The 15,669-nt window shown below is 31.1% G+C and overlaps 1 protein-coding gene across 2 annotated transcripts; it reads right to left on the bottom strand.

Annotated features, from left to right (window-relative positions):
* Window positions 1-2,132: 2,132 nt before the first annotated feature.
* LOC113846415 (RNA pseudouridine synthase 7) lies at window positions 2,133-15,247 on the bottom strand. 2 transcript variants are annotated; one of them, XM_027474660.1, is made up of 12 exons: window positions 15,109-15,247; window positions 14,982-15,025; window positions 14,803-14,880; window positions 14,217-14,317; window positions 14,055-14,142; window positions 13,447-13,525; window positions 13,132-13,214; window positions 12,113-12,178; window positions 5,087-5,143; window positions 4,171-4,281; window positions 3,424-3,662; window positions 2,133-2,758 (listed from the first exon to the last, which is right to left on the bottom strand). In XM_027474660.1, exons 1-12 carry the CDS (start codon window positions 15,203-15,205, stop codon window positions 2,656-2,658), a joined length of 1,146 nt encoding a protein of 381 aa, XP_027330461.1. In that variant the 5' UTR covers window positions 15,206-15,247; the 3' UTR covers window positions 2,133-2,655. The 2 variants fall into 2 exon arrangements, with proteins under 2 accessions (XP_027330461.1, XP_027330469.1); XM_027474668.1 differs by lacking the exon at window positions 5,087-5,143 and having other exon boundaries at window positions 2,170-2,758.
* Between the last annotated feature and the right edge of the window lie 422 nt (window positions 15,248-15,669).

The raw sequence follows: 15,669 nt of genomic DNA, 5'->3' as shown, positions 1-15,669 counted from the left end.
GAAGGTAATTTCAACTACAGGAGAAGATATTTTCATAAAATTAAACCTTTTTTTGTCTCAAAATGCATATCGTTCAAAGTAATGTGTGAGAAAATTGATATTAAATGACTCCAAGTCATGTAAATGTAATTGTTTCATACTATTACTCTTCATTATAATTCTCAAAATATTATTATTTCAGTTCTCTCATTCCATTTATTGAAAACAATGAGACAAAGAGAAATTTGAGAAAACATAAGTACTAATACTTACTTAATGGTTTGAACTGATAAATAATAATTTGAAGTAATTGATATTTTGTCTAATTATCACATCATCAATTGATTATATTCCTTGTCTTATTGTGCTTTTTATTTCAACCAATTTAATCAATTGGACCCATACGAACCATGTAGTCCAAGTAAATTTAATTTTTCATTAAACTTTTAAGCTTTATTTAAAAATTTAGAAGATGAGAAAATGACTGGTTTGAGAGATAAGGAAAAAATAAAAGAGAGAGGAAGACGAGTGATTAACAAAAAATAATAATAAGAGTTACCATCTATAAAGTTATTTTTATAAATACTACTCACTTTGGTCTTTGTTTATAAAAACTTGTTAGAATTTTTTTTTGTTAATTTTCAATGATTCAATTTAACTATAGATAAATTTAAAACATTGTAATTAATTATTCAAAAACTATTTATATTAACTACTTTTAACAGCTTTTTTTTAATCAACGTGCTTTAGTTGAAACAATCTTATAAAAAAGGACTAGAAGAAATAATATTTACCATACCAATTTTATTTTTTAAATTTATGCAACAACCTGCATGATAATAATTTTTATATATAATATTTTTTACTAAAAAATATATAATTCAATGCATTGATCTATTAAGTGCTATGATATTTTTATAAAAAAATATTATTTTTTATTTTTTATCATGTGTAATATTACACAAGTTAGCTAAATTATTACTATTCTATTTTAAATTGTCACTTTAACAAAACTATGCTAAGGTTAAAATACCATGTTAGTCCTTATAATTTCTTTAAATTTTTAATTTGGTCTTCATAATTTAAAAAATTTTAATTAATCTTTTATAAATTTAAATTTGTTTAACTAAATGCTTAATAATTAATATTATTATATATTTGTAAAGTATCAATACCATGATATTTTTATATAATTTGATATTTTTTAATGATTTTTTTATAATTTTCTTCCATAAGTTTTTTTTTTTTTTTTTGCAAATCTCTAAATCATATTATTACTAGATGATGTATTTAATGTTGAATTATTTTTAACGTATTTGAATTCTATATGATGATAGAGATAAGGTTTTTTTAATATTTTCTTTAAGTTATTTATTATAATAAATTTTTTATATGTAAAGTTGGTGTAAAAACTTTTAGGATGGAGGAATTTAGACTCTAAATTTAAAATTTTTGTAAAATTAATTTTTAAGAATCTTCAAAATTTTAGGAGTGATTTAAAATCTTTTTCTTCCTCCTTATACTTTTTGGTTTATCATATTTTAGTTTCTATGTATTGAATATGTGAGTATAAAAATATACTTTAAAAAATAGATCCCCAATTTAGTGTTGAATTTTTTATCACCTAGCAATAATAAGATTTAGGAATATATAGAAAAATACTTATGAAAAATAATTATAAAAATTTTAAAAATAGGTTAGTAAATTAGGAATGTCATATTTAATAAAAATATAATAACACTGATTGTTAAGATTTTAATTAAAGCATTTTAAAATTAAAAAAAATTAAACTATGAGGACTTAATTAAAAATGTAAAGAAACTATATGGATTAACATATTAACTTAAATATATTATTGAATATCATTTTAAGATTTCAACAAAACTATTTATCTTATTCCAATTCTACCCTAAATAAGTAATAAATAAAATAAATTTTTAGTATTGTGTAACAACCAAAAATTAACAAATTAATAAAGATAATTTAATAAAAATTTCACTAATTAAGATATTTATTATTATTTATAATCATTGTAAAAATAATTGTAACTCACAATTTGAATTGTAAAGAATACTACCTTTAGTCTTATTATATAAAAAATAATTACTAATATATATAACATCTGTAAAATTAAACGCCCTGACTAGATGTTGAAGCTTGAAGTTAAGTATAGAAATGTTATATCCGTTGGCAGCACCATTTTTAGGATTAATAAAAAATAACTAAGACACGAACCCCATTTTCGAAATTGGTCCATACTCCACGGTCCAGACATCTGTAACAAGTTACAACATATGCCTTAATAAACTTGTCTTCCATGTTCCACTCACTACGTCGGCAAAAGCAAAACATTCACGTTTAATAAGTAATACATGATTTGACCAAAATGTTTTAAGTACATATGCACTAAACAAAACGCGTAGTCATCTTCAAATGGAAAACATCTCGTGTTTCTTCCATTCTTCCTTTCCCCGGTCATGACAACGGACAAAAATAATATAATAATGATAATTCTTCTCCTGAATAGTAGCAAAATTAAATACATGTTAACTAACCTGCCGAAATGGGAAAGTACCATGATGTATAAATATCTAGTGATCAATCAGTGGCGTTTCTGTTAGAAGGTAGGAAAAGAGTGTCCTTGTAATTGTTTGAAGTGTCCCATGAAAAACATATCTAGCTAAGTTTCGCCCAATCAGGGTACGGGCACTCGTAAGTCCATCCAGGTCCAGAGTACCGAATACAGTGTAGCCAAAGACCTTCTTCATTGCCATCATATCTGCAATTACAAAAATCATAGGAAAAAAAATATAGTGATCAAGCCGTCTGAAATTCATAATCACAAAAAAAAGTCACCAGTCAGAATAGAATCTGAGGAATTTGAAGTTCAAGTGACTGGACGCTTGCTATGTACTAAAAACTTAAAATAAGCCTTCAGATGTTATAAATACAAATAAATAAATTCCATAGAAATTAGCAAACATAGAATGTGTATACTTTAACTAATTGTCTTACAGCAATCAATGTCGCCAAACATCATATTTCAAGCAAAAAGAGCTTTGCGCTGAAATGCAACACAAGTAAACAGAGATGAACAATCTATAATATTAAGTTTTTTGTTAAGCAAATACAACCTAATTTCAATTTCCTCGTCCTGAGATTAAAAAACTGAAGCCGTATACATGCAGCATCGAATTATAAAGGTCTTTTACCTTTCTCTCATTATAGTCTAAACTCTAATGACAGGGCTTGACCATGAAATAAGATCTACCCTCAACCAATAAATTATGAAGTCCATTCTACTCTAGACAGATAGGCAAAATGCTAGAGTAAGAGAAAATTTACTCAACTTTATTTAAAAGTTACCTATGTATCTTTGTCTCTTCAAATTCTACAATACAAATGAGGAGCAAATATACTTTTCTAAGATAAAGGGTTTCTTACCCTTTGGGAGCCAAATTTGGGCAGTTTGTACACATGGGATCAATGCTAAAATCTCCATTGGAATTTTCTTCACATTCATTGAGCACTTTTTCCTCAAAATTTGATTTCAGAGAAGCATCAGTTATGCTTGCTGATCTGTCAGCACTCAACCCTTTAATAGATCGATCAACAGTTTGTTCTGAGATGTACAGCAAGTCATTGGCTATTGGGTGACCTGAACACTGTAAATGAACTCGTATCTACAGCAGAGGTGAGTATTTGTTAGCATCTAAACTTAAATCAGTATTTAGTTCAACAAAGAAAAAGTGCAGGATGGTTTTGGTCATAGTTGACTTGACATTTTAAATTGCATCTGTGGTTATAATTCCATTTCCTCTATTGCATCTCTATTCCTTCAGTTGTACCAATGAAAGGGTATTCATAAACCAAACCAATGTAATCTAAAGCAAACCGCAAATGTTGTCACTGAGTGTGATACATCACTGGCGAGTCAGGACGTGGTAGTGAATAGACCACGTGACATTTATATCCATCTATTACAAGAGCCCAGCTTCAACACATTGAAGAGAGTGAATTTCTTTATTTCTTTTTTGACATTTATAAATGAAATTACATTAGCAAGCTTTAAAGATCAAAAGAAACATTTTCACCAGAGGAAATAATAAAAACAGAAAGCATAATAAAATATGCATCTAAATTTAAAGCAGAAAGAAACAAATAATCCAGATCAGCCCACATTTTGCATACCTGATGAGTACGGCCAGTGATAGGTTCACATAAAATAATACTTTCAGTACCATTGGTACTAATCCGAGTAAATTTTGTAGAGGCAGCCTTGCCCTTTGCAGAGTCTCTGACCTTCATTAACAGAGATATATTCAATCAGATTTATCACCCAAGATAACGTCCTGTCTTTCCACATCTTTGTAATATACTCAACAAGAACAAGTATCAACTCAACAGTGCCAGTTATTTCTTAAACATTAGAATAACCAATTTAATCACCAACACACAGCTTGTTTTGTAGATCATTTAACAATTACTACGGAACCCATGGTGTTAGTTCTATTTTTGTTTGCTATGATGTTAACTTTGTTGAGGTGGAGCAGAAGATATAAATACCTTGAACTTTGATTTTGTAACATGCTGCTTTGAAACTGGGATACAAATTTTTAATCGTGACCAAAGCAATGCTGCCCCACAATTTTGTGAAACTGTATAAGTTGATATTAGAAGGTATTTGACAATTTACTTCAGCTGAATTTTGTTATGAATTTCATACACTCTGTCTACGGTCTCATAGTCAGTCCTAAGTCTGGGTAAAGGAGAAAGAATTGTGTTAGGCCCTAGACAGTCAACATAAAATTGTTGAAACATTTACATGGATCACTTATGACGATATTGTGCTAGGGCTAGATTATTATGCAAAAGTAATGCACCACATGGCTCAAGTACAATGTCAAATAATTCTGAGAATTTAGTTTTTGACTGATCTCAATGTCATCGTGTGATTCATATAGCAAACCTCATCTAGTAGGATAAGACTTAGTTGTTGTTGTTGTAGTATCATAAAAATGCATCAATAGATAATGAAAATATATAACAAACCATATGCGCCCCAAAATTCTCTTAACAATTCGCCATACAGAACCAAAGGCCTCACCTCTGCTGTGCTTCTTCCTTCTCGTGCATTATAGTCTATATTTGCATCAACAAGTAGCTGAAAAGTAAAAATTTAGTCAAATAAGGAGAAAAGTATCTCAAATTCTCAATCTTATCAGACCAAACAACACTTAATTATTTATAACCAAAATCAACATATTATGTAAATGAAAGTTCGTTGAAGTACAAACAACTAAACGAATCCAACAAAAGTTTCAGTGAGATGAAAGGTAGACATCTCTGGGAAGTTGCCAGGGCATTACTATTTCAGATGATAGTGTTGAAATCCTATTGAGAAGAAGCAGTTTCAACAGGCGCTTATTTGATTAACAAGTTGCCCACTCATATTTTGAATGGCTTTATTCCTGTACAATCAATATCTATCTTTCTATTCCTATTATGAACAGTTCAGTTTCATGTCTGTGGTTGTGTTTCTATTATTCACATTCATAATTAACACCATGAAAAGTTGAATCTCGGTGCTGTTAAGTAAATTTTCATAAGGTATACCACAAACAAAAAGGACTCTAAATGCTATTACCCTCTAAGTCATCAGGTCTATGTCTCTAAGTATGCCTTTTCTTAGTGAAACAGTCATTTTACTTTCATCCTCAACTTCAAGTCTACAAGGAAAGAGTCATAAGAAAACTAAGTTAATTGATTCTCTTAACGCTTGTCTTCTGTTTTTCTTAATCTGTGTCATTTGTAAGAATTGACTCCTTCCTCTAATTCCAAAAGAAAAAGATGACTGGATACCAAAGAAAGCAAGCATACCTACCTTGGTCTATCAAAAGAAAAGAAAACTTGACCTGGTCCAACAACTTCAACCGGCCAAACCAAAAGTAATAATAACACCAATCGTAAGTTATTACATATATTTTTAAACAATTGTGAGCTTGATCCAGATGACCTACCCATTATTTTTAAAAAAGAAAACATTCTTGTGTCAAGTATCCTATTTCTCATTTTATATCCACTAAATACCTATCTATGCAACATCAAAGTTTTATCTGTCATTGATTCTTGGAATGTCCCTAAGAGATGGGTGCATTAGAGAAGAATGCAACTTGGAAGATTATAGAGAGATCCAAGAACAAGAAGGTTGTAAGTGAATCTATACCATTAATATTGATGAAATGGTACTCTTGATCGGTACAAGGTTAGATTAGTTACAAAAATATACACCTAGATATATGGAATTGACTATAAGTAGATGTTTGCACCAACGGTGGAAATTAATACTGTAAAAAACAATCTTTCATAATACTGTAAAAAACAATCTTTCATCTGTAACCTGCTTTGGTTGGAGCTTGCACCAATTTAATGTAAAAAATGTCTTCTTGCACGAAGACTTAGAAGAAGAGGTGTATATGGATATCCCACTGAAATATGGCACCATTGATGGTTGAAACAATGTGTAAATTGAAGAAAACTCTATACATGTTTAAACAATCTCCTCGTGCTTGGTTTGGAAAAGTTACTTAGTGTCCTTAAGATACAAACAAATCAAGATAATCATACTCTTTTTATAAAGCACTTCAAGATGATAAATTAACACTTTTGCTAGTTTTGCATGTGACCATGAAATTGAAAAACAATGCTTGAAGAAGAAATAATCTGCTCAGTTTCAGAAGAAGGGTCTAAGAAAACTGAAGTACTTCCTTGAAATTGAGATGACATACTCCAACAACAACCAAGCATTATCTCATTAGGTAGACAATGTACTCCAAAACATGGAAATTTTACCTCAAAAGAAATATGTTTTAAATCTTTTCAAGGAGACTAGGAAACTGGAAAACAAAACCACTAGAGTACCTGTGGTGTAGAATCATTGAATAAAAGGAGAGGGGGAACACTCTATCAGAGACATAGCCAATACCAAAGACTTGTGAAAAAGCTAATTTATTTATTCTAAACTAGACGTGGCATTGCATATGTTGTTAACATTGTCAATCAATTCATACATGACTCATGAAAGACACTTACAAGCAGTGAATAAGATCCTTCAGTATTTGAAATGATGTTTTGGATGAGACATACTCTTTAAAAAAAGGGGAGACTGGTTGTGTGAGCTAGTAGAAGATTTACCTTCAAGCTCTGCCCCAAGGATTGTGTGAGCTACTATAGGTGAAAATCATTTTTTATGACCTCCAAATAAAATTCAATGATCCTACGAAGCTTTTGTGCAATAATAAATTTGTCATCAACATAGATCATAATCCAATTCAACAAGACATGACAAAACATATATAGATTGGTTGGCGCTAGATTAAAGACAAATTGGATAGTGATTTTATAACTACCACACGTGTCCACTGCCAAGGTCAATTAGCAAATATATTCACTAAGAGATTGGTAGTGAATGGTTCCAAGATATTTCTTGGAATCTGAAGAATGATAGATATTCACCCACCAAATTGACGGGTTGTTAAGAATATATCCTCATTATTATTATTATTATTATTATTATTATCATTTATTGTATAGATTTATATAATATTTTCATTATAGTTGTAATTTTTAGGAGATATTCTATAATATAAAGATTAATTTCCTATATATATACATAAGGACAGTATCTTCTTACAAAAAACTCTTACACTCGATCTAAACTTTTCATTTAACTTACATTTAACGAGTTATAATTTATTACTTCACTGACCATTATATGTTAGTTAAATGAAAGATTTAGATAAAATGTAAGAGTTTTTAGACTTATCCTTCTTCATATATATATATATATATATATATATATAGACAAAATAGAATTTTTTAATAATTACAATGAATAACCAAAAATAAATTTATATAATAAATAGTAATAATGAGGATATATTTTCATTGAGTGCGCCAAGGACTGAACTAACAACAACAATGCAGGTTTTGGATCTTGATAATCATCAGCTGCAACCATGTGCAGTAGGGCAATTCACAAGAGAGCCAAGGAATCTCATCATAATTCTAGAGCCTCCAAGGCTCTTTTTCATGGCCAAAAATAACACAGAAAACAAATCATAGGAAGAGATTGATTGTAGTCACTTGTTTGTGTTCAACCTTAGAGGACTAGAGGTTCCTTTGGGACAGCAATAGTGAGGTTAGCTTAATCATAATGCTTCAAACAAACAGAATCCCAATAGAACTTTGTTTTGCAGCTGTCATAGCTATTCACCTTGATAACCTCCTCCACTAGTAGTTTACCTAAATTAGTTAATAAGGCACGCTACCTATAACAAGTAGAAGGGATGAGGGAGGAAGTTTCTTTCAATTGTGAGAGTTAGCACTTGTTGCTTATGAGGGGCAGTCCCTCGAAGACCTATTGAGTGTGTATTTACAACAACAATAACAATCAAGCCTTATCCCACTGGATGCAATTAGCTACATGAACCACACAATATCATTGAGCTTGGTAAAAAACCAAATTTTCAAAAATTTAATTAATCAAAAAGTCTCTTTTAATAATTTCATCTAAGATTCTTTCGGGTATCTTTCAACCTTTTTATACCAAACTAAAAGTCATGCAATCCATTCTCCTCACTAGTGCCTCCAAAGATATTTTTTTCACGTAACCAAACTATCTTAGACAATTTTCAGTCATTTTTTTTTCTATAAGTATTACTCTAATATTCTCACTATACTATCATTTCTGGTGTGACCACTCATGCACAATAACATTTTCATTTTTGTCACTTTTACTTTCTTCTCCCATTGTTCTTCTAAGGTCAAGTATTAACTACCATTTTTGTTCCCCTTTCTTTTCTAAAATTTTCCATTCAAATCATGAACTTTTTTCGTAAGCACATCTAAAACTAGATTAAACATTAAAGTGCTCAAAATGGAACTTTAACGTAAACCTATCCTTATTAGAAAGTCCTTTGATACGTCTCCAGAAATTTTCATACACATAATTACCTCCTCATACATGTCTTATATAGCTCAAATATATGATACATGGACTTTTTCTTTTCTAAAATTTTCCATAACACTTCATTTAGTACCTGATCATATTTCAAATAAATAAAAACCATATAAGTCATTTTCTTTGTAGCGATATTTTTTCATCATTTTTCGTAAAAGATAGCTACTGTCGTAGACCTTCCTAGCATAAAACCAAATTGATTTTTCATAATCTAAGTTTTCTTCCGTGTATGTTCAATCACCATTTTTCACAACTTTAAAGTGTCATTCCTAAATTTAACCACTCTATATTTTGTATAATTTTGGATATCACCATTATTCTTGTATATATGAACCAAAGTTACATATTCTTAGATCTCAAAATTTCATTAAAGGGCTTAGTACTCAAGTTCTTCTTTTCCAAACATTACCAAACTTGAATAAGAATATTATCAAAGTCAACTATTTTACCATTGTTTATCCTCTTAAGAGCTTATTTTACTTCTCCAACTTGAATCCTACGATAATATGCCAAATTTGTATCATTCACCTACACTTCTAATCCTACTTTATTTTCATTTGCTCTTTATCCATCGTTAGAAAGGTTATAGAAATATTTTTCTCATCTGCCTTCAATATCTTGATCTGAAACCAAAATTTTTCCTCCAAAATCCTTAATATATCTATCTTCGTCCAAATCTCTAGATTTTATTTCTCTACTTTTGGCATGCTTATAAATCTTCCTTTCAACATACATGGTACTAAGCTCTTGATAACCCTTCAAAAGCCTTAGAACATGTTTCACTCACTATTTTTCCTGTCTCATTTCTTGCATTATGATATCATGTCCAATTTTCAGCTTTGTTGCATGCATGCAAAGTTTTAAAACATTTCTGTAAATCGGGGAGTTCTTCTCTGTGTTTCTTAATAAAGATACCAAATTTCTATCATGTACCCACCCATAGCAACTCCCCAACAACTATCCACTAGCCACCACAAGTGGGCTGGCATCCAGCAACACCTGCAGGGAAAGTTTGACAGACACATAGATATAAATTTACAACAACTTAAATTAACACAGGCAAAAACAAACACAGTTCATATTTTAAGAACTTAAATTAATAAATTAATACAAAATAACATAAATAAGAAAAAAAAAAGACTTCAATGAAGATAAACATAAATTTATTATCCATATTTTATAAGATTATACATAATTCATAAAATAAGTAACAACTTAAATTAACACAAGCAGAAACAAGGCAGGTTGTAGGTTGTAGACCAAAGCTACACAAGTTGCAGCTTGTGCAGACACCAGAACAGGATTTTGGGCCATGATACTTGATGGGGATGAGTGGGTGAGCAGTGGGTACGAGAACCCAAGCAATAGGCAGCAAAGGCAAGTGCTTTTGTGCATGTGTTTAGGGTTCTGATTTGGTCCTATTCAATTTTAGGCTCAAGGTGCTTGTTTATCGAAGCCAAACACCAAATCAAGTCACAAGTTTTATGGTTTGAAATGATTTCAGCAAAGCAAGATCAAACATTTCCACTGAATTTACGATCTTGCACGATGATCCTGCACAATCCCACAAGGATGCAATTTTGCATGCAATTCAGCTTGGCCAAGAATGTGAAGATTGTAGAACTGCACAATTCTACAAGCCAGCACAGGATTTTAACTACCTTGATTGCACTGAATGCAAAGAAAAGAAAATAGGAGATGTCTCCTTAAAGGAGAAGCTCAATCTGCAAAATGATACAAGAAAGAATGAAAAAGCTTCCTCATTACATTCTCCTATAAATTCAACTCACTAACCCCCTAACTTACTAATTATTATAACTACCCTATGTAATTGTCCTAACTCCTAACCGAATAGTCCTATCAATTTTAATAACATTATTTGATGGGGAGAGTTTGGCATGTAATATCAGAAAAGTCAAAAGGATTTATTACATCAATGTGTTGTCTTGGCTGATCAACAAAAAGGGCTTGCCAAATTGCTTGGTTTCCAATTTGAGGTTATATATAAGCTTAGGCTAGAAAATAAAGCTGCAGATGCATTCTCAAGGCAATCAATGGTGAGGGAGTTGGCTATTATGGTTTCTGACCCAGTTTGAAAACAAGGCAGCAAGCTGACATCTGAAGAGGTCTCACAATTACAAAAATTATTTCTGATCTTGAGAAAGATGCAGCAAGCAGATCAGGATTTAAGCTCCATAAAGGGGTTTTTTTCTTTAAAAACAGGTAGGTCAGCCCTCATTCCTAATTTGCTCCATGAATACTTCAGGATTGATATCATAGTTGTTAATAGTGGCACTATTGCGCCGGTGCAATGCGGAGCGGCCAATCGCAGGGCGTTTGTCCCATCGCAGTGGTTCGCGCCTAGTCCAAAAAGAAGTTGCAGGTGCTATTGCGCAATTTTGGGGAAAGGAAGAAATCCTTTTTTGTTTTTTTTTAAAACGCATCGTTTCAATTATTTTTAAAGGTAGAAAGATCATTTACCATTGATAAAACATATATTTCATCTTCCTCCACACTCTTCCTCACTGCACGAAAAGTCAAAACCTCAACGTAGCAGTTTCTCCCCTCCTCAGCGACTCACATTCCATTTTCTCGGAAAAATCAGCTAGTCCGGAGGCTCACCCACTCCATTTCGGCGAAGAAATCAGTTTTTCCAACATCTCCTCTACTTTTCTGTTCACCGGAGAAATCAGCTTTTCCAGCGTCTATTCTGCTTTTCTGTTTGAGTTCTATTTTCATATTCACTAATCCTTTTTGCTTCTCTGTTCAAGATCTGTTTTGCTGTTCATCAGTTTTATTATATAACACCCATGCTGCAGTGTTTTGCACTTTTACATAGTTACTTGGAATGATGATTATGTAATTTTAGAGAATTTCTTGAGCATTTATATTAAATTTGTGTACATAAATATTATATATGCATATTATAAATTTTTAAACAGTAGTCATCCTATTATACGCTATTCTGCTATAGTGTTTTAGGAGTTGGCCACTATTTACTGCTATCCAAGATTAACAACTATGATTGATATTATGATTATGGTTTATTTCTCCAATATAATATTAAGTGTGAGTGTAAATATAATTTATCCAGAGCAAATAAAATAATACCTCATCCTCAGGAAATTCTCCAACTACTTTTGCTATATACTGTTTCCGGACTAAGCCAGCTTCGATCTGTAAGAATTAAATTCTACAATTACAATGTATTTATAAAACAAAAAAAATAATCAATATGCAGTTACTCTCACTGCAAACCAGATGTATTTTAGTCCTTGTTATTAACTTGTCAAGATATTATATATATGATAACATGACACAAGAATTGAAGATTTCTTTCATTTTTGTGTTCTTCCTTCCAACACAAAACCTTACCAATATTTTGGTAAACACAGGTTAAATTTCAAGACATTTCATCATTGCAGCCAATAATTGTCAATTTTGTTTGCATTATCATCACTTTTTTTCATGGATATATGTTTACATGATTATTATTTGAAACTAAATGGCTCTTTGCAGGCTTCTGAATACTGACTTGACATTTTCAAACCTAGCTCAACTGCAGAACTCTGCACATCTCTTCTGTTCCTGTCTAAACTTCATGTGAACATGTCAACGTGAACCTTCTGTAACAACTAAATTTAAGAAAAGGTATGCACCTTCTTCAAAAAAAAAAGTATACATCCGACCTTTTGAAAAAATAATAGTTTTATTAAATTCAGGTATAACATTCTAGTTATGTTCATTATATGTAAGTCACTGTTCAGAACACAGAAAAGACTAACATACAAGGAAAACCAAGCACTTCTATCACAGAATATGTAAATAAATAGTACAACAATACCTGTATATACATTATCTTTCACAAATTCATACTAATAAGTAAATAATTTGAAGTATCATTTGAATATATCTCCTATTCTTTTTTCTTTTTCCTTTTTAATAAAAATATATATATTTAAGATGGCAACGAGCTAGACAGATCAGAAGCTTAAGCAAAATGAACAGTGTTGCTCATTAGATATGTCATGTAAACTTAAATAGATTCACCTTTACGAAGATTGAAGAGTAAATATTATAACAGAAGAAAAAGAGTGAAGAACAAAGCAGAAGGCCGTGCCTAAATTCACCTGTTGCCTAAAAATGTCAGCTTTGGAAGCATTTCTGGCCAAAATAAGAAGTCCTGAGACAAGGCGATCCAGTCGATGAACAGCTGAGGTGATCATGTCAAGGGAAAAATGCAAATACAAAATGGATAAACACTAGGAAATAAAGGGAAAATGCAAGTACATAAAAGATAGAGACTGAGAGAAAAGGGAATTATTTAAGTCCAAGAGAGAAGCTATACTTTACGGTTATTGAAAACTGAAAACCTTATTACAATATGACATTTCTCTTTTATGCTGACTAAATAATGTATTTCCAAAAGCCATTTTTTCGGATACGAAATAGTGGTGCCAAACCATGCTCTGCTTGAAGGATGCCAACAACAGTGTTCTTTCGATATTGACCACATGGATGTACCTATGTAACAGCTAAAATTCAGAGCTTTAGTGTATCTGAAATACAAAGCAAACTATCATTAAGAAGCACCTCCCCCTTAAATAACTGATAGAAAAATCATTGAGAATTCCAAATTTGTTATGGTAAAACTGAAGGAAATAATTTAAATGGCATAAAAGTGTTTGGTGTTAATATCATTAAGTTAAACTCTAATAAACAAAAAATTGGAAATATAATTTCAGCCTACTGCAAATACCACAGTAATGGAAAACCCAAATTAAAAATTACATATTCAAAGAAGCTCACCACACAATAATTTATGCTGCCTGCTGTATAAATTCAGGAGAAAATATCAAATGACTAGCAAAATAGTTCACTGTTCACATTCTGTTGGGAAAATAGATGACGGAAAAGCTCAAAGAGGAGGGTTCATTCTCTCTCTCTCTCTCTCTCTCTCTCTCTCTCTATATATATATATATATATATATTACTTCACAAGACAACTTTATGACATGGACCTTCACTAATTCATTTGTTAATGCTTACTTACAGGGACAGATGGTGGCTTACAAACAGTTAGCACATCTGGTTCCTTTTGAAGGATTGGAACTTCACAAGCCAGCACAGGTGGTTCATGCCTAAAACCTCAGTGAGATCAGTTTTTAAGGTCTATCACATCTTACGAAGTAAAGCATCAAGTGCAAAAGCAAACCTGTGCAAGAAATGGCTTATCTTTTGAGATGATTTAACTATATATGAAACAGGTACAATCTCACCATCAACTTGAATCCTTCCGCATTGAACAGCACTAACCTACAAAGCTTGCCACAAACAATCAATTAGCTAAGATTCTAGGGAATTATATGACATCATTTGTTTAAAAATCGTTAAAAGCATATGATCAAACATCAATAACTACAACAGGACAGGACTCAACTACACTTCCTCTTTTTTTTTTTTTAATGAAGTATTAGTTTTAGGCATTTGATTGCTAATGCTTGCCGGTTGTATACAACAGAAATTCAAACGTTTACTGTGAAACCAGCATACAATAAATGATTAACAACTCAACATGCATGGGTATTCTCACTACTACACTGCAACACTGTTATTGTACATTACAATGATAGTGTAAAAAAGTTCTGCACTGATAATGCATCAAATTACATGAACAGAGAAAAATTGTTTCAGAGTTTTACAAACTGTGATAAGGTTCATCACCTAATGACAAAAACATAAAAAATACGAAACCAAAACTTACAAATAGACAAACAATCAAAAATCAAATATATTCTTACATAATATTCATAGGGTCGACCCTTAAACTCCTCAGCGAATAAATCTACAATGGTTTTCCCTGCCCATCGATTTTTAACCTGGCAACAACAAATTGACCATTCTCTAGGTGTTAATAAGGGTTTTTACACCATAAGTAGAAACGAAAATTTAAAATTATTAAATAAAAAATAAAACTAACATGAGCGATAAATTCGAAGTAGTATGGTTTAACGAATCGAATTCCTGCACAAATTTCAGCAAGAAAAAAGTGGTAATTTTCCGTGTTCATGGTTAATGTTGGAAAGCTCTGCGATATTGAACGTTACCGTTTCGAACTACGTAATCATGCGGGTGCGGGGGATTTGCTGGGGTCTGCCACACAATATCCATGTCCTCCTTCTCTTCTCTCTTCCTCTTCATCATCTTCCCGCTTTACTTCACCTGAGACAAAGATTACACTTTGGAAGGTAGTGGTTACTAAAACGACAGTCTTAACAACGAAGGCGCGGCCAATCCTCTAATAAACACGTCGTTTATTATGAACGGTTTGCAGGCTGTGTCGTTTATCTCGGTTATGATATAACACTTTAAACTAAAGAAGTCTTTCACAACTTAATCATACACCTATTTAACAATATTTTTTATATAATAACTTATCATATAAATTGAACTGTAAAATTTATTTGAATAAGTAAAAAAATACTTTTTAATTAATCATATAAAAAATTTAAAATATAAAATTATTTATCAATTATTTCTACTTTTTAAATCTGTCTTAAATATAAATACTAGTTATCAGGTTAAATCTTAAGAATATTTATTAAAAATTTTAAAAAGTTATTAAATATATTATTAAACTATATAAATAGATATGTCTCTATAAAAGT

The sequence above is a fragment of the Abrus precatorius genome, unplaced genomic scaffold (genome assembly GCF_003935025.1).
Source record: "Abrus precatorius isolate BTA unplaced genomic scaffold, Abrus_2018 Scaffold10, whole genome shotgun sequence".
Lineage (NCBI taxonomy): Eukaryota > Viridiplantae > Streptophyta > Magnoliopsida > Fabales > Fabaceae > Abrus > Abrus precatorius.
The sequence above is the reverse complement of the archived record's forward strand: the minus strand, read 5'-3'. Positions and strand labels throughout refer to the sequence as shown.